At 39.5% G+C, this 20,624-nt stretch overlaps 1 protein-coding gene across 4 annotated transcripts in view; it reads left to right on the top strand.

The window, feature by feature from the left end:
- Positions 1 to 549: 549 nt before the first annotated feature.
- LOC118634624 (cytochrome c oxidase assembly protein COX16 homolog, mitochondrial) overlaps positions 550 to 20,624 on the top strand; it is a 28,931-nt gene continuing 8,856 nt past the window's right edge. Inside the window, exons 1-3 of one of the 4 annotated variants that reach the window (XM_036269307.1) lie at positions 550 to 969; positions 3,207 to 3,278; positions 7,270 to 7,418. In XM_036269307.1, the coding sequence (XP_036125200.1) occupies positions 736 to 969; positions 3,207 to 3,278; positions 7,270 to 7,296 (333 nt within the window). In that variant the 5' untranslated portion in view covers positions 550 to 735 and the 3' untranslated portion in view covers positions 7,297 to 7,418. Of the gene's footprint in view, positions 970 to 3,206; positions 3,279 to 7,269; positions 7,419 to 20,624 lie in introns of those variants that run through there. The other 3 variants (XM_036269314.1, XM_036269289.1, XM_036269299.1) reach the window with 3 other exon arrangements.

Genomic DNA, 20,624 nt, shown 5'->3' with positions numbered 1-20,624 from the left:
CAGTGACATCAAGACACTATACTGATTACCATTCAAGCTAACCTTTTGTGGTGATTTATTTATTTAAAAATCTATATTAAGGTGGTCAACGCAACATCCCATAAATTGCCATAGAAACTATCAACTTTATTTTTTCCTTAGCTGATTTTTCAAAGGGTCAGTGATGTTTTAAAGGGGTAAAGGTAAAAGCTTGGAAAAGGTGGAAACTGTAAAAATTGTGTTGCTTGCATGACCTTTGCTCAGCCTTTTGTGGAGTACAGATAAGGATTATCTGGATTATCTGCAAGGCAATGGATAACCCAGCAAATGCTGGAGAGATACCAGCCCAGTCCTACTACAGAGTGGACAATGGGCCTGATAAAGTACATCAGCAGGAACTGCCAGCAGCTAATAGTAGAGTATATAACTGACACCCCCTCCTCAACCCTGATTCCAGGCTGAACCCTTTTGTCTCAGCCCACCTGCACTCAATAAAGCCATTTTGCTCTACATTGGCCTTGCTTTGTGGATGTGATCTCCCGAAGGCTCAGATCTTTTAATTTTATCCAGCAGGGAGTGTTCTGAGAAGACCTCGGTCAAGACCCAGAACGTAGGAGGTACCCGGTTACCATACCACTTGACAAGGAGTATAAGCAGGATTCAAATCCCTAAATCCCTACAGCAAACCAGCCGGCGGAACCAAACTTCTGACCCTCCAGTTTCCTGGAGGTCACGCGAGTGTGTTACGAGAAGTCGATGGCTTTTGCCTGGCGGAGGCCTGACAGGAGCGGACTATGCACCGGAAGCAGAAGGAAGGAGGTGAGTGTCGATGTCCCCGTCTGGAGGGAACCTGAGCCGAGACTCGGGAGGCCGCGCCGTGCCTGCTTGGCCGGGTGTCCACGCGGGTCTGAGAGTTCCGAGATGGTTTCCCCCGCGGTAACGCGCGCCTTGCGCAAGAGCAAGACCCTTCGCTACGGGGTCCCCATGTTGGTGAGTGCCTGGAGGAAGAGTGCGGGGCGGGATCGCGGGAGGGGGGGACCTCCTGTGTGGCCGGGCGAAGCGGCGGGGAACTGAAGCGAGAGGCGGGCGCAGTAGCCTGGGCTGGGAAAGGGCTGGCGGTAGGTCCGGAGCTTTTCGGCAGCCCTATCCCAGTCTCCTCCGACCGGTGAGACCTCGAGCCCCGCCTCCTACCTTTCTTGGCGCTTCAGAGAGCGACGTAAGAACCGAATTTTAATCCATATCTGAATAATTACTAAGCAAACACACAAACACATCAGCCTCTCCAGCTTGACGATCCGATCACTGGAATTAGACGGATTTACTTAATTTAATTGTACACTTTCCTGCATATCCATTTCTCAGCTTTCTAGTTTGTGAACTGGCATCGTTCTTCCAAGGTTGCTGAGTTAAAAAAAACAAAAAACACCTTGTGAATGTTTAGCAAGGCACCTGCCACGTTGTAGCAGCCCTTAAAAGGTCACAAGGTAGCCGAGCCGGTGTGGCTCAGTGCCCTAAGAGGTCGCTGGTTCCATTCCCGGTCAGGGCACATGCCCAGGTTGCGGCCAAATCCCCAGTGTAGGGCATGCAGGAGGCGGCCAGTGATGTTCTCTCTCATCGATGTCTCTATCTTCCTCTCCCTCTCCCTTCCTCTCTCTAAAAATCAATGAAGAATTTTTTTTTTTTTTTTTTAGAAAAGGTCACAATTAATATTTTTGAAACACTCAGTAGCTCCCTTCCCAGAAATCTGGGACAAAGACCAGATGATTTTTTCTAATATGACATGCAGGTACTGTGATTACAGTAGTCCAGGAAAGAGATGATAGTGGCCTGGACTACAGTATTAAAAGAGGATATAGGCAGAAATGGTCAGATTCAAGAAGTATTTTGAAAAGTAGAGGTGACAGAACAGAGGGATGGATTAAATGTGGGATAGGAATAAGAGGAGCTGCAGATGACTCCAAAGAAGTAATTGGCATTTTCTGGGATGTGAAAGATCGGTTAGGGGCAGGTTGGGGCAGAAAGAGTGTTGGGGTAAAAATCAAGAGGCTTTAAAAAAAAAAGTTGTGTGTACACACACACACACACCCGTTAGACTTTTAAGTAGAGATGTCAAATAGAAAGGCAAGTCTATAGTTCAGGGGGATATTTTCCATTGAAAATGTATATTTTGAGGTTGTTGGGTTATAGAGACTATTTTTAAACCCCTGGAACTGGAAGACATCACCTAGGGACTCAGTGTTGGTGGTGAATAGGTAGAAGTGTGAAGATTGGAAAGGTGAGGAATGAATAGAGGGAAACTGAGGAGTTAGGAAAACCAGGGGTGTGTCTTTTCATTGAAACTAAAAGACAAAAATTATTTCACTTTGCAAAGAATTCTTACATACTGACATTGCAAATATTAGCTGCTTATGTATAACAGACATATACCTAATTTGTTGTCTTTTGATTTGTGTTGTTTTAATTTCATATATTTGTCGGGATAGATGTTTTAAGTTTTTATGTGGTCAGATTTATTGGGTTTTGAAATTCATAGTCTAAAGGTTTTATTGGTATTACAACTTCAAAATTATAAAATTTTGTATTTCATGATGATTTATGTATTTTTGTATTTCTTTAATTAGTAATACTATATTGATATGAAAAAGAAAGTATGGATCAAACTTAATGTTTTTTCAAATTGCTAAATTTTTGCAGCTTAAGGATAAGGAATTAAAGTGCATTAAATTATTGGAGGCGGTGATAAAGCAGCAATGACAATTCAAGGGCTCTTTTAAAGTTGACTACATACTGAGAAATATGGCATATTTCATGAGATTTTTTTTTTGGTACGTGCTCCTAGCAGGAACTGAACCCGGGACTCTCTGGTGCAAAGGCCAGTATTCCAACCACTGAGCCATACTGGCCAGGGCTCATGAGATTCTTTATCACTCGGTAAGGATATGGAGAAAAAGGCTCTGCCAGTTGGCTTATTTTATAAAATTATAAACTTGAGAGAATTCTGGTTTTAAAGAAGCAAGGCCAGAATTTCATTCCTGGCATTATCTATTGTGATCATGGACAAGTAATCTATAAAATGGATTTTTTCTTTAGCTCATAGGTCTTTTGTAAGGATCAACTAATATAATGCTTGTGATGATATTATTTAAACCATAAGGTCAACTATAGTCTATAGGTAGAGTGAATTCTGTCCTTCTGTTTTGTTTAATTGTTTTCTTTCTTTGTTTCAGTTGTTGATTGTTGGAGGTTCTTTTGGTCTTCGTGAGTTTTCACAAATCCGTTACGATGCTGTGAAGATTAAAGTAAGACTATAATTGGAGTTTGACATGTGTCTGTGTATATGTATGTTCTGGTTTATATGTGTATGCTCTGTATATTAAGCAGTCTGAGCTTTGTCTAGCTTTTCAAGACTGATACATGATGATTGGGCTCTTATTCTTTAAAATAACATTACCAATCACATGGAAATGAATCATGAAATGTGAAGAATTTAGTAATCTTTCTTCTTATTCACTAGAAATTGTCAATGTTGTTAGCTTTCTGCCACAACATGCACTCTGATGTAGGTTTTAGTATTTGGAAGGGATTAAAGAATACGGGACAACAATTTTATTACTTAAGTTGTAAATTAGCTGTTTAATAGTAATACCAGTAATTTTATAAATTATATTACTATGCATCTGTAGTGATACTAAAAGAAAGAAAAGTTAATTTTTATTATAGTTATGCCTTTTTTTTTTTTTTTAATCCTCACCCGAAGACATTTTTCCATTTTTTGTTCAGGTAGAGTGGGAGGGAGAGAGAGGAACAGAGAGAGAGAAACATCGATGTGAAGGGACACATCGAGTGGTTGCCACCCGCACAACCGACCAGGGCCGGGGACAAACTGCAACCGAGGTACGTGCCCTTAGCGGGAACCGAACCTGGGTCTCTCAGGACTGCAGGCCGACGCTCTAACCGCTGAGCCAAACTGGCCAGGGCTATAGTTATGCCTTTTTTTAAAATTATTTATTTTATTTTTTTTATCCTCACTCGAGGACATTTCTTGTATTTATCTTCAGATAGAGCAGGAGGGAGAGAAGGAGGAAGAGAGAGAGAGAGAAACATCAACGTGAGAGAGACACACCGAGTAGTCACCATCCATACAACCCCAACCAGGGCCAGGGACAAAATGCAACCTAAGTATGCGCCCTTAGCGGGAACTGAACCCAGGACTCTCTGGTCTGCGGGCCAACGCTCTAACCACTGAGAAAACCGGCCAGGGCTAGTTATGCCTTTTTATAGGTAGGCCTTTGTGGTAGGACTGTACTGGTTTATAACTATATAGTTGTCTTTATTTTACAGGTGAGGAAACTGAAGCTCAGAGGGCTTAAGTAACTTGCCTAAGGTCACATGGCTGTTGAGGGGTAGAACTTGTATTCCCACTGTTTGTGATTACACAATTACTGTAAAATTCAAGCCAAGTATTACACAAGAACTCTGGTTGATTGATAAGTAGGCAGTTTTTGTTTGTGGCACACATCTGATGTTGGAGGTTTTTCCAAGTAATATATATATTTCATTAGCAGACATCAGTAGTGTGGGTGCGAGAGTAAAGAGTATCAAAGGTCTATTTAATTTCTTCAGTTAATTTTATGCTTTAAGAGAAATACCAACTCTAGCAAGTCTTAAAGACAATAGGTATTAGAATAAATAGTACGTTTAAAAAGAATATGTAATTTCTATAAGGGAATAGAACAATCATCAACTGTGTTAAAAAGTTTCTGTTAGCATCCCAATTATTTTATTGAGGACATTTTTTTCCCTTTTGCTTTAAGATGAAAGTTATAATAATTTGACTTTCGGAAGTGGGGTAACATGTACATATTTGAAAAATAATTGAATATTTGTCTTATGTTTATCATGTGTTAGATCCTACAAATAAAGATTTAAGAAACTGGTTCTTACAAAGCTTCAGCATAATCGAGGCTGGAAGACATCTAAATATAAATGTGTACCCAGACATAGAATATAACAGTGCCCAGAAAAATGCTATATTAGAATTTTGCATAAAACAATTAATAGAAGTTCAAGAGAGGCATACAGTTTAGACTTGGGAAAGGGGTATTTGAGAAGATTTGCTAGGGTATCAACCTTTGAATTAAGGTTTTTAGAGTGAGAGCTAAAGACCTAAATGGTGGAAATTATTAATATTCTATAATATAGAGGGAGTATTAGGCATATGGTCAGATTTTCATCTTAGAAATATCTCTCTGGCAACAAGAATATAGGGTGGATGGTATTTGGGGGAAGCAAGATCGAAGGGAAGACATTGTTTCAACTGGAGGTGGAGGGACCAGTTAGGATGCTTTAGCAGTAGTATAGATGAATAATAATGGAACCTGAAATAAAACATGTGCATTGAAGATAGAGAGAAGTAAATGGGTTCCAGAAAAAAGTTTAGCAGCAAATTGGTAGTATTTGATGACTAATGTGATATATATAATATAAAAATATGAATAAGTCTCAGAAGACTCAAGGTTTTGGTTTTGAGGAGTAGATAAATGATAGTGGTAATCACTTAGTTAAGGAGAAAAATGAGCCCGGCTGGTGTGGCTCAGTGGTTGAGCATCGACTTATGCACCAAGAGGTCGCCAGTTCGGTTCTCAGTCACGGCACATGCCCAGATTGTGGGCCGAACCCCCAATTGGGGGCATGCAGGAGGCAGCCAGTCAGTCAGTGTTCTCATCGATGTTTCTGTTTCTCTCCCTCTCCCTTCCTCTCTCTCAAAAGTACATAAAGAAAAAATTTTTTAAAAAGAGAGAAAATGAGGGAGATTGGGATAACAGGAGGTCTTGAGGATGGGGTTAAAGTAAAGATAACAAAGTTAGGTAATAATGAGAGAAAGAGGTAGATTGAAGTCAGCAGAACAAGGTTGAGAGGTATGGTTGGTCAAGGTCTATGGAAGGAGGCTGAGACGACAGTTAGCTGTGAAGGATCAGAGGGTAAGACCTACTGAGATGGAGAAGTCCAGGTTGGTTGATGTTTAGAAGTCAAACTGAGGTGAAGTTAAGAGTCAGTGATTGAGTGAGGTCGTGTTCAAACAGTGTAGAGAGGATAAGGTAGACTAAATTTGAGAGGATCTCAGAGGATAAGATTGGTTAAGGTTGACAGGTGTTACAAGGGTTGAGGTTGAGGTCAAGGAGGACTCATGAGAGTGAGATTGCTGAGGTTAAGGTCAAGGGGGTCAAAAGTAGGGTTGAGAGGACAAATATGGTTGAAAAGAAGCAAGAGAGGATAAGTTTTTTTTAAAAATATGTTTTTATTGGTTTTTAGAGAGAGAGGAAGGCAGAGGGGGAGAGATAGAAACATTGACTGGCTGCCTCCTGCATGCCCCCTGCCGGGGATCAAGCCCACAACCTGGGCATGTGCCCTGACCAGGCCAGGCCAGTTGAGAGATTTTGAGATGGACAGAGAAAGATGGTGGTGATTCAGAGCAATCAGACATCTTTGTTTGCCTGGAACTGTCCTGATTTTAAGACTGAAAGTTCAGTGTCCCAGGACACAAAAGTTCTTGCTTTTCAGTCATGTGTGTATAGAAGGTTGAAAGGAAAATATAGAAACCGCGAGATGATACAGAGATGTAATTGTAATGTACAGTACAGGGAACAGAATTTTCTAGAATTTTAGAATGCCCTGGCATACCTAGCCATGAGATCATAATAATATTGTAATAACTATATATGGTAACAGATGGTTACTAGACTTATTGTGGTGATCACTTTGTAAAGTATATAAATGTTGAATCACTATGTCGTAGAGCTGAAACTAATATAATATATGTGTAAACTATAATTAAGAATACATTTCTTTAATTGGAAAAGAGAAAATAGAAACCATGAGATGGAACAAGAAAATAAACTGAAAGCATTAGTTTTCAATTTTTAGTGTGAAATATGTATGGCATAGTTTATCTGCTCTCCTTAGTGGCCATTGCTCTTTTATCTCCTGACTCCTTATACGGACAACCATGGATTCACAATAATTGATCATCCATTGTTGCATCACACCAACTAATACAATATAAGTGTGTAGTTAAGTGTGTTGTAATCCTGAGCATTACCAGTCTTCTTTTTTGGCTTTGTCTGTTGTATTTTACAAGGAAATAGTGCTAGTTTAATTTTAACATTATAAATATTTTGACTAGGTTTTCTAAGATTCAGATAAAGGAAATAAAAATTACAATACAAATGCTAGTATGATCCACATATTATTGAAAAAGAAAGCTAAATGACTATGTTATTTTAATGACAGATGGAAGGACACGTACAGCTGGACTAGGGAGTTAAATAACCAAAACAGAGCATACTACGAAATATACAAAAAAGAACTTGAGATTGGGCATGGTGGAGATGGGAATGTGAAAATACGTATGAAGACTGAATCTCACAGGTCCAGGAAGAGACAGGCAAGTACTTGTAAATTAATCAGGTTTACTTGTCTCTCCTTCAAAACACCGATGTTCAGTTATAAGTAGCAGTTGTCTAGTTACCTTGTGTATATCACACTAATGAGAACATGCATTATCACACTATGCCCTTAATTGCTCAATGAATCTGAGCAAAGTTATATTTTTCTTCACTTGATCTTAGCCAGAGGCTAAGAAGCAATGAGGTTTTTTTTTTTTTGTTTTTTTTTTTTTGATATTTTAGAGAGAGGAAAGGAGAGAGAGAAACATTGATGTGAGAGAGAAAGACCCATCAGCTGCCTTCTACACACCCCCTACTGGGGATTGAGCCCACAACCTGGACATATGCCCTGATGGGGAATTGGACTGGGACCTCTCAGTCCACTGATATGACGCTCAATCCACTGAGCCACACTGGCTGGGCTTTGTTTTTTAATCCTCACCTGAGAACATGCTTAGAGAGAGGAAGGGAGAGAGAGAGAAACATTGATGGGAGATAGAAACATCAGTTTGTTGCCTTCCCCATGCTCCCTGACAAGGCATCAAACCTGTGACAGAGGTATGTGCCCTGATGGGGAATCAAACCAGTAACCTTTCAGCACACAGAGCAACTCTCAACCAAGTGAGCCACTCCAGCTGGGCTTACATTTTTCTAATCCAAAGGTTAGAACTAAAATAATCCTGTGGGCAAACTAAATGGGTATTTTGGTAGCATAGATTTGTTGACCCCTTACAATATAGAGCTAAGTCTGTTAAATCTTACCAAGGATCATGCTTTCTGTAGTGTAATGAGTCATGGCAACAAAAACATGTTCATCTTAGCTCTTAGGTACTCTGATTTGAAAATAGAATTTCAGATTGTCTCTGATTTCTATGAAGATTGCAGTGAAGCTGTAGAAAATTTAAGTTAAAAATAATTTTTTAAAGTATACTTATTATTTTTTTATTACAGATGTTTCTCCTTTTTCCCCCGTGCCCCCTCCTACCAATCCCGTCTCCCCCGCCCCCATCCAGCATTATTGTCTGTGTCCTTGTTTATGCATATAAGTTCTGTGGTTTATCTCTTCCCTCCTCCCATGTCCACGTCTTCTGAGGTTTGTCAGTCTGCACCCCACTTCCATGTCTCTGGGTCTGTTTTGTTCCTCAGCTTGTTTTGTTCATTATATTCCACAAATAAGTGAGATCATGTGATATTTGTCTTTCTCTGCTTGGCTTATTTCACTTAGGATAATATTCTCCAGGTCTCTCCATGTTGTCTCAAAGGATAAGAGATCTTTCTTTCTTACAGCTGTATAGTATTCCATTGTTTACATGTACCACAGCCTTTTTTTTTTTAATTATTAATTTTTTAATTTATTTTTTTGTTACAGATGTTTCTCCTTTTTTACCCCATTGGCACCCCCCTCCCCACCCCACCCTCTCCCCGTCCCCGGCTTTGTTGTCCGTGTCTATTGGTTATGTATACATGCATGTAAGTTCGGTGGTTTATCTCTTCCCACCCCCCACCCCCTCTTCTGAGGGATGTCAGTCTGTGCCCTACTTCCATGTTTCTGGGTCTACCGTATTCCTCAGACTGTTATGTTCATTATATTCCGTATATAAGTGAGATCATGTGGTATTTGGCTTTTTCTGCTTGGCTTATTTCACTTAGGATAATACTTTCCAGGTCCCTCCATGTCGTCTCAAAGGATAAGAGATCTTTCTTTCTTACAGCTGCATAGTACTCAATTGTGTAGATGTACCACTTTTTTTTTATCCATTCGTCTACTGATGGACACTTGGGCTGTTTCCAGATCTTAGCTATTGTAAATAGTCTGCTATGAACATGGGGGTACATATATTCTTCCTGATTGGTTTTTCAGGCTTCTTGGGGTATATTCCTAGGAGTGGGATCACTGGGTCAAATGGAAGTTCAATTTTTAATTTTTTGAGGAAGCACCATATTGTTTTCCATAGTGGCCGTACCCATCTACATTCCCACCACCAGTGTACTAGAGTCCCCTTTTCTCCACACCCTGGCCAGCACTTGTTGTTTGATGATTTGTTGATGGCGGCCATTCTGGCAGCTGTGAGGTGATACCTCATAGTTGTTTCAATTGCATCTCTCTGATGATTAGGGATGTTGAGCATTTTTTCTATGTCTCTTGGCCAATTATATGTCTTTTTTGGAGAGATGTCTGTTTAGGTCCTCTGCCCTTTTTTTAATTGGGTTCTTTGTGTTCCTTTCATTGAGTTGTATGAGTACTCTATATATTTTGGAAATTAGCTCCTTATCTGATGTATTGTTGGCAATTATGCTCTCCCATACAGTGGGTTCCCTTTCTATTTTGATGCTTTTGTCTTTTGCTGTGCAGAAGCTTTTTAGTTTGATGTAGTCCCATGTGTTCATTTTTTCCTTTGTTTCTCTTGCCTTAGGTGATGTATCAGTGAAAATTCTGCTGCATGTGATGCCTGAAATTTTGTTGCCTACATTTTCTTCTAGGATTTTTAAGGATTCATAAGTCACATTTAAGTCTTTTATCCATCTTGAGTTTATTCTTGTGTATGGTGTAAGTTGGTGGTCTAGCTTCATTTCTTTTCATGTAGCTGTCCAATTTTCTCAACACTATTTATTGAAGAGGCTGTCTTTACTCCACTGTATGCTCTTGCCACCTTTGTCAAATATTAATTGAGCATAATGACTTGGGTCAATTTCTGGGTTCTCTGTTTTGTTCCATTGATCTATCTGCCTGTTCTTGTGCCAGTACCAAGCTGTTTTGATTACTGTGGCTTTGTAGTATAACCTGATATCTGGTATTGTGATCCCTCCTACTTTGTTTTTCTTTTTCAAGATTGTTGTAGCAATTTGGAGTCTTTTTTGGTTCCATATAAACTTTAGGAGTATTTGTTCTAGTTTTGTGAAATCTGTCATTGGTATTTTGATGGGGATTGCATTGAATGTATAGATAGCTTTGGTTACTATGGACATTTTAATGATGTTAATTCTTTCAATACATGAACAAGGTATATACTCCCACTTTTTTATATCTTTCTCTATTACTTTTTCAGTGACCTTTTTTAGTTTTCTGCAAATAGGTCCTGTACTTCTTTGGTTAAACTTATTCCTAGATACCTTAATTTTTTTTTGCTGTAATGGTGAATGGGATTGCTTTTTTAGTGTCGATTTCAGTGAGTTCGTTGTTGGTGTACAAGAATGCTGTTGTTTTGTTGATGTTAATTTTTTATCCTGCTACTTTGCCAAATTTACTTATTAAATTTAGTAGACTTTTGATGGAGTCTTTAGGTTTTCTATGTACAGTATCGTGTCATCTTGCAAATAATGACAGTTCCACTTCCTCCTTTCCAATTTGGATTCCTTTTATGTTTTCTTCATGTCTAATAGCTGTGGCTAAGATTTCCAGTACTATGTTAAATAAGAATGGAGAGAGTGGGCATCCCTATCTGGTTCCTGTTCTTAAGGGAAATGCATATAGTTTTTGCCCATTGAGTATGTTGGCTGTAGGTATTTTATATATTGCCTTTATTATGTCAAGAAATGATCCCTCTATTTCCACACTGCTGAGCGTTTTTATCAGAAATGGGTGCTGGATTTTGTGGAATGATCTTTCAGCATCTGCTGATATGATCATTTGGCTTTTATCTTTTATTTTGTTTATGTAGTGTATCATATTTATTTGATTTGTGGATATTGTACCATCCTTGCATCCTTGGGATGAATCTCACTTGGTCATGATGAATAATTTTTTTAATGTATTGCTGCATTTGATTTACTAATATTTTGTTAAGGATTTTGGCATTTGTGTTCAGGGATATTGGCCTGTAGTTTTCTTTCTTTATAGTGTCTTTATCCAGTTTTGGAATTAGAATTATGCTGGCCTCATAAAATGAGTTGGGAAGTCTTTCATCTTGGATTTTTGGGGAATAGTTTGAGGAGAATGGGCGTTAGATCTTCTTTGAATGTCCGGTAAACCTCCCCCGTGAACCCATTCAGGCCTGGGCTTTTGTTTGCCGGGAGTTTCTTAATTACATCTTCAGTTTCCTTTGTTGTTATTGGTCTGTTCAAGTTTTCTGTCTCCTTTGGTTCAGTTTTGGGAGACTGTGTGTTTCTAGAAATTTGTCCATTTCGGCTAGATTGTCCAATTTGTTGGTGTATATTTTCATTGTATGTTTTGATGATCCTTTGTATTCTGTGGTGTCAGTTGTTACTTTTATTTCATTTCTGATTTTGTGTATTTAGGTTCTCTTTTTGTGTTTCTTGGTGAGTCTGGCTAAAGGTCCATCGATCTTGTTTATCTTTTCAAAGAACCAGCTCTTAGTTTCATTGATCTTTTGGATTCTTTTTTGGTTTCTATGTTGTTTATTTCTGCTCTGACCTTTACTATTTCTTTGCTTCTATTTGCTCTGTGTTTTTCTTTTTGTTTACTTTCTAGTTCTTTCAGTTGTAGGGTTAGAAAGTCAATTAGGAATTTTTCTTATTTCTTGAGGTAGGCCTGTAGTGCTATGAACTTCCCTCTCAGGACTGCTTTCATTGTATCCCATAGATTTTATGTTGTTGTGTGTTTGTTTTCATTGGTTTCCAAGAAGTTTTTAATTTCTTCCTTGTTCTGCATGGTAACCCATTCATTGTTTAATAACATGCTATTTAGCCTCCATGTGTTATGTTTTTGTTGTAATTGAGTTCTAGTTTCATGCCATTGTGATCTGAGAAGATGCTCGATAGGATTTCAGTCTTCTTGAATTTGTAGAGACTTACTTTATGTCCTAACATGTGGTCTATCTTTGAGAGTGTCCTGTGTACCCTTGAGAAGAATGTATATTCTGCAGCTCTGGGGTGAAATGTTCTGTAAATATCATTTAAGTCCAGCTTTTCTAGTTTGTCCTTGTTAATTTTTTATCTAAAAGATCTATCCAGTGGTGTCAGTGGGATGTTAAACTCACTCACTATGATTGTATTTCTATTGATCTCTCCTTTGAAGTCCTCCAGAAGTTTTTAAATATATTTTGGTGCTCCTGTATTTGGTGCTTATATGTTTACCAGGGTTATAACCTTTCGTTGGATTGATCCTTTTAATGTTATGTAGTGATCTTCTTTGTCTCTTATTGTGGCCCTAGTTTTGATCAGATATGAGTATTGCTACACCAGCTTTTTTTAAATTTCCATTTGCCTGGAAAAAATTTTTCTATCCCTTTACTTTCATCCTGTGTGAGTCTTTTGTTGTGAGGTGGGTCTCTTGTAGACAGCATATATATGGATTGTGTTTCTTATCCAGTCAGCTACCCTGTGTTTTTTTTTTTTTTTATCCTCACCCGAGGACATTTTTCGATATTTTTTTTCAGATAGAGTGGGAGGGAGAGAGAGAGAGAGAAACATCGACGTGAAAGTGACACATCGAATGGTTGCCACCCACACGACCCAACCAGGGCCGGGGACAAACTGCAACCAAGGTACGCGCCCTTAGCAGGAACTGAACCCTGGTCTCTCCGGACCGCAGGCCGATGCTCTAACCGCTGAGCCAAACCGGCCAGGGCACCCTGTGTCTTTTGATTGGGGCATTTGAGCCATTTACATTTAAGGTTATTATTGATATATATTTATTAGTTGCCATTTTTATTTTATGCCTGTGTTCCTCTCTCTCTTTCTCCTCATTTCTTCTTTCAGCATTCCTTTTAGCATTTCTTGCAGTGCTGGTTTCGTGGTGGTAAATTTCTTTAGCTTTTTTTTTGTCTGTGAAGCTCTTTATTTCACTTACAGTTTTGAATGATAGCCTTGCTGGATAGAGAAGTCTTGGGTTCAGAACCTTGCCTTTCATTACTTTGTATACTTCATGCCACTCCCTTCTGGCCTGCAGTGTTTCTATTGAAAAATCAGCTGACAGTCTAATGGGAGCTTCCTTGTAGGTAACTTTCTGTTTCTCTCTTGCTTCCTTTAAGATTCTTTCTTTGTCTTTAATGTTTGCCATTTTAATTATGATGTGTCTAGCTGTGGGTCTTTCTGGGATCATCTTGCTTGGGACTCTCTGTTTGCTGGACTTGTGTGACTTTTTCCTTCACCAAATTAGAGAAGTTTTCTGTCATTATTTCTTCAAACACATTCTCTACTCCTTTCTCAGATTCTTCTCCTTCTGGTACCCTTATGATGCAAATGTTGTACGTTTGGTATTATCCCAAAGCTTCCTTAAACTCTCCTCCTGTTTTTTAATTTTTTCCTCCATTTGCTGCTCCATTTGGGCGTTTTTTTCCTACCTTGTTTTCTAACTCACTGGTTTAGTCTTCAGCTTCTTCTAATCTACTATTGAATCCTTCTAAGGTATTTTTCTTTCTTTTTTTTTTTTTCATCCTCACCGGAGGACATTTTTTCATTTCTTGTTCAGATAGAGTGGGAGGGGGAGAGAGGAAGAGAGAGAGAGAGAGAGAGAGAGAAAGAGAGAGAAAAAGAGAAAGAAAGAGAGAAACATCGACATGAAAGGGACACATTGAGTGGCTGCCACCCACATGACCAACCAGGGCCAGGGACAAACTGCAGCCCAGGTACGTACCCTTAGCGGGAACCAAACCCAGGTCTCTCTAGACCGCAGGCTGACACTTCAACCGCTGAGCCAAACTGGCCAGGGCTAAGATATTTTTCATATCAGCTATGTCATTCTTTATTTCCTCTTGATTTTTATTCATAGCTTCTACCTCTTTTTTTAAGCTGATGTAGTTCCCACTGAGCTCTTTATAATTCTCATTAAGTTGCTTGTAGTTGAGCACCTTTAAAATCATTGCTTTGAATTCTTTATCTGACAAATTGTTTTCTTCCATTTCATGTAGTTCTTTTTCTGGTAATTCCTTTTTTTTCTTTCATTTGGGGGTTGTTTTTTTGTCTCACCATTTTAGCCATGTGGTAATTCTAGACCCATTGAGGGCTGTTGGGATGTTTAGGCAGGTCAGTGTGTATCAAATAGGGCTGCTGTTCTGGTGTGTGGTGCCTCTTGCCTGCTGTGGGTCCTGGAGGATTGACTACTGGAGGTTAATAATGGTCTGTCATGGTAGGCGCTGCTGCAGGGGCCATGGGCCCCACTGGTGCTGAGGGCTGCTGGATCACCTGGCCCCCACCTGTGCTGTGGGCTGCTGGGTCTTGCGTGCCCCGCTGGAGCTGTGGGCCCTGTTGGTGCCACGGGCTGCTGGATTGTGCAGGCCCCGCCAGTGCCGTGGCCTGCTGGATTGTGGGGGCCTTGCCGGTGCCACGGTCTGCTAGGTCACGTGGGTCCCACCGGTGCCGCGAGTTGCTGGATCGTGTGGGTCCTGCTGGTGGCAGTTGGGATGCTCTGCTGCCTGATGGGACTCAGCTGATGATATGTGCGTCTGCTGCCTGGGGCTAGATGTCTGCTCTCAAGCTTCTGTTGCTGGGGGTGTGTCTCAGCTCTGATCAGACTGCTGCTGTGAGGGATGGTGCTTGGCTTCTAGTTGCAGCTTCTGCAGCAGGCACCTTGACAGTACCACTACTATACACTGGTCTATGTTGACACAGTGGGTCCACTGGTCCAATGGTGCAAGGTGTACTGGTTGGCTCAGGTCGATGGGACCTAGCCGCTCCCACTGCCTCTTCCCAAAAAAGACCAGGGATCTTCCAAAATGGCAGGGCCTTGTGGCCCCGCAGGGAGAAGTGCCCTGAAGAGCTGTTTACCGCAGTAGCTGGCTGCTCCCTATCCACAGCACAGGAACCCTCTGCCCCACATTTCTGTACTGCTCGAGGTTGCTCGTCCACAGTCATGTCCATTCACACTCTCTCTCACTCTTGCTCACACTCTCACATACTCATCCTCACTCTAGTCCTGCCTGCCACTATGTTTTCCAGGACAAACTACTTATTATTATTTTTGTTGTTGTTTTAGAGAGAGAAAGAGAACCATTGATGTGAGAGAGACATATCAATTGGTTGCCTCCTACACACCCAGCTGGGGCCAGGGATCAAGCTTGCAACCCAGGTATGCACCTTTGACCAGGAATTAAACCTGAGACCGTCAGTGTGCAGGCCAATGCTCTAGCCATTGAGCAACACTGGCCAGAGTGAAAAGTATACTTATTTATTTATTTATCTTGTTAATCGTCATACAAGGATATTTTTCTATTCATTTTTAGATAGAGTGGAAGGGAGGGAGGGTTAGAGAGAGAGAGAGAGAAATATCAATATGAGAGAGACATATCAATTGGTTGCCTCCCACATGACCCTGAACAGGTAGGGGGATTGAACCTGCAACCCAGGTACGTGCCCATGACCAGGAATCGAAGCCGTGACCCCTCGGTCTGCAGGCCAACACTCTTAACTGCTGAGCCAAACTGGCCAGGCCAGTATACTTATTTTTTAATTTATTTGACAGGGAGAGAGAGAGAGAAAACATCGATTTGTTGTTCCACTTATTTATGCGTTTAAAAAATTTTTCCCTAGGGTATTTTTCCATTGATTTTTAGATAGTGTGGAAGGGAAAGAGAGAGAGAGAGAGAGAAACATAGATGTGAGAGACACACATTGATTGATTGCCTCCTGCATGACCCTGGCTAGGGCCCGGATAGAACCTGAAACCTAGGTAGGTGCCCTTGACTTGGAATTGAACCCAGTACTCTTCAGACCATGGACTGACACTATAACTGCTGAGCCAAACCGGCTAGGGCCTTATTTATGCACTTATTAATTGCTTCTTATATGTGTCCTGACCAGGAATCGAACCCACAGCCGTGGTGTATAGGGGCAATGTTGTAACCAACTGAGCTATCCTGCCAGGCAAAAAATTTTTAATATATCTTCTCAAGTGTTATTTTTGCCCAGTTTTCTCTCTGCTTCCTTTATGGGATTCCAATCCAGATGTATGTTAAACTCTTTATGTTCAACATTTCTATTATGCTTTTTTAATGTTGTTTTCCCCCATTCTTTTTAAAATTTTAATTTGTATATTTTCTATTCTATCTTCTAGTCACTAAACCTGTTTTTTGCTGTGTCCAGTTTCTTATTAAAGTCATCCTTTGATTTTGTGATTTCATTTATAATATTTTTTAGTTCTGAAATGTACATTTAATTCTTATTTATGTATTCTACTACTATGGAGACATCTTTCTTGAAGTCATATTCTTATTCATTTTTGTCCTTCAATATATTGAACACATATGAATTATAGTTATTTTAAAGATGTATCTCCAATATAAAGATCAACTATAGATCTGCTTTTATTGGGTAATTTTTTTTTCTTGGTATTTGGGTTATGTGGTTCTATCTTTGAACATGCCTTGTAGTTTTTTTGTTTTTTGTTTTAATCCTCACCCGAGGACACTTTTGCATTCATCTTCAGATAGAGCGGGAGAGAGAGAGAGGGGAAGGGAGAGAGAGAAACATCGATGTGAGAGAGACACATCTAGTGGCTGACACCAACCGGGGCCAGGCACAAACTGCAACCGAGGTACATGCCCCTAGCGGGAACCAAACCTGGGACTCTTTGGTCTGGTCTGCGGGCCAACACTCTGTAACTGCTGAACCAAAGCAGCCAGGGCAGTTTTTAAAAAAAATTAAATATTGGACATTTTTTATAAACAGCTGTGGAGATTCAAGATGGTATTGTTTTCCTCAGAAAGGGTTTATCCTTTTTTCTCCTAGGAAGATGAGTGGGGACAGATCTCATGGCTACAGTTGAAGTAGCTCTGCTACTTCCTAAGGCATAGCCCTATGTGGCTTTCACTTAGGACGCCAGGGAATTCAGCTCTGCTTTCCATAGATTTCCAACCTCACTGTATATTCTTGCCTTATGCCGTTCAGAATTCAGGAACTATCTTGAGGGGTGTCCATGTTGGGTATTTAAGACCCTCGATCAGTATTTTTGTCACTATACACCCAGTAGCAGCCCCCTACCTGGTTTGAAGCCTTTCCTACAGCTCTTTCAGGTTTGGCAAGTGTTACCAGGGGAAAAAATTGTCTTTCAGATCTCAGCTCTTGTGGTACCCACCCTGGTGGGTCTGTAATCTCTTAAACCCCAAGACAATGCACATATGGTTTTTTGTTATTGTTGTTGGTTTTGATTTTTGATTTTCCAAATTACATTGTATACATTTTAAATCCTATTTTGTCCAGAAAATAAAACACAAGAAGATGGTTTGTCAAAATGTTATACAGTAGAGTGGCATCTGAGGATGAGTTTTAATGTTTGTCAGTAAGGCAGAAATTGCACAATAGCACTCTATCAAAATTAACACTGGAAGCTCTTTAAAAATCACCCAAAGTGCATATATGTCATCTCTCAATAACACAGCCAGTTTTTTTCCCTCGCTAGTATTAGGTCATTTACCATGTTCTCAGTTGAAACCATAAGAGGGAGTTAACTTGTGGTTTAGGTTAGTGTTAATCTCCATTATATAATTCAATTATTAATATAGTAATTTATGATTTTATTTCTTTTTTTTACTCTTTTTTTAAATTTAATTCATTAATTCATTTTTGTTACTGATGTTTCTCCTTTTCCCCCCACTGATTCTCCCCTTCCCCTCCCTCCCACCCTGTTCCCAGCTTTGTTGTCCATGTCCTTTGTTCATGCACACATGCATATAAATTCTGTGGTTTATCTCTTCCCCACCACCCCTTCTTCTGGGGATTGTCAGTCTGTACCCCACTTCCACATCTCTGGGACTACCCCATTCCTCGGACTGTTATGTTCATTATATTCCACAAATAAGTAAGATCATATGATACTTGGCTTGTTTCGCTTAGGATAATACTTTCCAGGTCCCTCCATGTCGTCTCAAAGGATAAGAGATCTTTCTTTCTTACAGCTGCATAGTACTCCATTGTGTATATGTACCACAGCTTTTTTATCCATTCGTCTACTGATGGACATTTGTGCTGTTTCCAGATCGTAGCTATTGTAAATAGTGCTGCTACGAACACGGGGGTACATATATTCTTTCTGATTGGTGTTTCAGGCTTCTTAGGGTATATTCCTAGAAGTGGGATCACTGGGTCAAATGGCAGTTCAGTTATTAATTTTTTTGAGGAAGCACCATATTGTCTTCCATAGTGGCTGCACCAGGCTGCATTCCCACCAGCAGTATACTAGAGTCCCCTTTTCTCGACCCTCGCCACCACTTGTTGTTTGATGATTTGTTGATGGCGGCCATTCTGACAGGTGTGAGGTGATACCTCATGGTTGTTTTAATTTGCATCTCTCTGATGATTAGGGATGTTGAGCATTTCTTCATATGTCTCTTAGCCATTTGTATGTCCTGTTTGGAGAGGTATCTATTTAGTTCCTCTGCCCATTTTTAATTGGGTTCTTTGTCTTCCTTTTATTGAGTTGTATGAGCACTCTATATATATTGGAAATTAACCCCTTATCTGATATATCATTGGCAATTATGCTCTCCCATACAGTGGGTTGCCTTTCCATTTTGATGATTGTATCTTTTGCTGTGCAGAAGCTTTTGAGTTTGATGGAGTCCCATGTGTTCATTTTCTCCTTTGTTTCTGTTGCCTTAGGTGACGTATCAGTGAAAATTCTGCTGCGTATGATGTCTGAAATTTTGTTGCCTACAGTTTCTTCTAGGATTTTTATGGATTCATGAGTCACATTTGAGTCTTTTATCCTTTTTGAGTTTATTCTTGTGGTGATTTTATTTCTTAAAGTGTTTTTGTGTGTGTGTGTGAAATAGAGCACAGAAACCAAGTAGTGCATTCAACATACATGTACAATTTAATTAATTACTATAAACTGAACACCCAGGTAACCCCTCTTCATGTTAAGAAATAGAAAATTGTTAGCACTCCAGAAGTATGTTCTTTCCCAGTCCCTCTGCCTTATTTTCCATGGTCTTCTCTTACCCCAAGCATAAATATTACCTAGCTTTTTATAGTAATTATTTCCTTGCTTTTGCCATTTCAGAACACATTCCAGAACACTATGGTTAATTTTCTTTACTTTGAATTTTATATCAGTGGAATAATATATGTTCTTTTGTCTGACCTTTTTATATACTAAAGTATAATTGACATACAACATACTAGTTACAGGTGTACAACACAATTCAATATTTGTATGTATTGCAAAATGATCACCATAATAAGTTAGTGACATCCATTATCATGCATAGTTAAAAAAATTTTTTTTCTTATGAGTACTTGTAAGATTTACTCTTAGTTAAAAAAAAATTTACTCTCAGTAATTCTCAAATACAGTATTATTGACTATAGTCATCATGCTGTATGATATGTCCCCATGATTTATTTATTTTATAACTAGAAGTTTGTAATTGTTGACCCCCTTAACTCATTTTGCCCATTTCCCCAACCCCCGATCCCTGGCGACTGTCGGTTTTTTGTTTGTTTGTTTGTTTGTTTGTTACATGCCCCCAGTGGGAACCGAACCTGGGACTCTGGTCTGCAGGCTGACGCTCCAACTGCTGAGCCAGACTGGCCAGGGCCATTGGTTTGTTTTCTGTATCTGTGAGCTTGTTTTTTTTTCTCTTTTTCTTTTTCTTTTCTATTTTAATAGTTTCCACATGTAAGTATGGTATTTGTCTTTTTCTGTCTGACTTAATACAAAGAATTGCAAAGGATCTTGTCAGAGCTTAATGGTGAACGAACCATGTGTAAGTTCTGAGAAACAAAGGAGAGGAAACTCTTTTATAGAGGAGAAGAGGAAGGTGGCAGAGCTGTTACAACAAACAAAGAGTTCTTCCTGTTAGGCTTCATGATCAATGTAGGTCATGAGAGTTTCCCTTTGTGGCCTCCCAACTTGATTTTAAATAAGTTTCTTTTTATTAATTTTTATACTAGATTTGGTCCATGGATCATACTTGCTGACCCTGATACTTTCATTGCTATATGGTATTTCAGTAAATATTATCATTTTTTATTTATCCATTTTACCATTGATAGACATTTGGGTTGATTTGCAGTTTTGCCTAGTGAAAACAATTCTGCTCTAAACATTCTTATCTATGTCTTTTGTTGCACATGTACAGAAAAGGAATTGCTAGGTTATAGGGTATGTATGTAATTTCAAAACTATTTTTCAGAGTGATTGAATCAGTTGTAGGGGAGGAGAAATAATTTTCCTTCTACTCATCTTGGCTGAGATAGTCCCTGTAGTTAAAAATGGATTAACAAGAGAAAAACAGTTTAATAATATGTATACCTCCTGTATACATGGGAGATATCCAGAAAAACTGAGTAAAATTCTCCCCA

This window comes from Molossus molossus, unplaced genomic scaffold (assembly GCF_014108415.1).
Source record: "Molossus molossus isolate mMolMol1 unplaced genomic scaffold, mMolMol1.p scaffold_m16_p_1, whole genome shotgun sequence".
NCBI lineage: Eukaryota > Metazoa > Chordata > Mammalia > Chiroptera > Molossidae > Molossus > Molossus molossus.
This window is presented reverse-complemented; position numbering and strand designations above follow the sequence as displayed.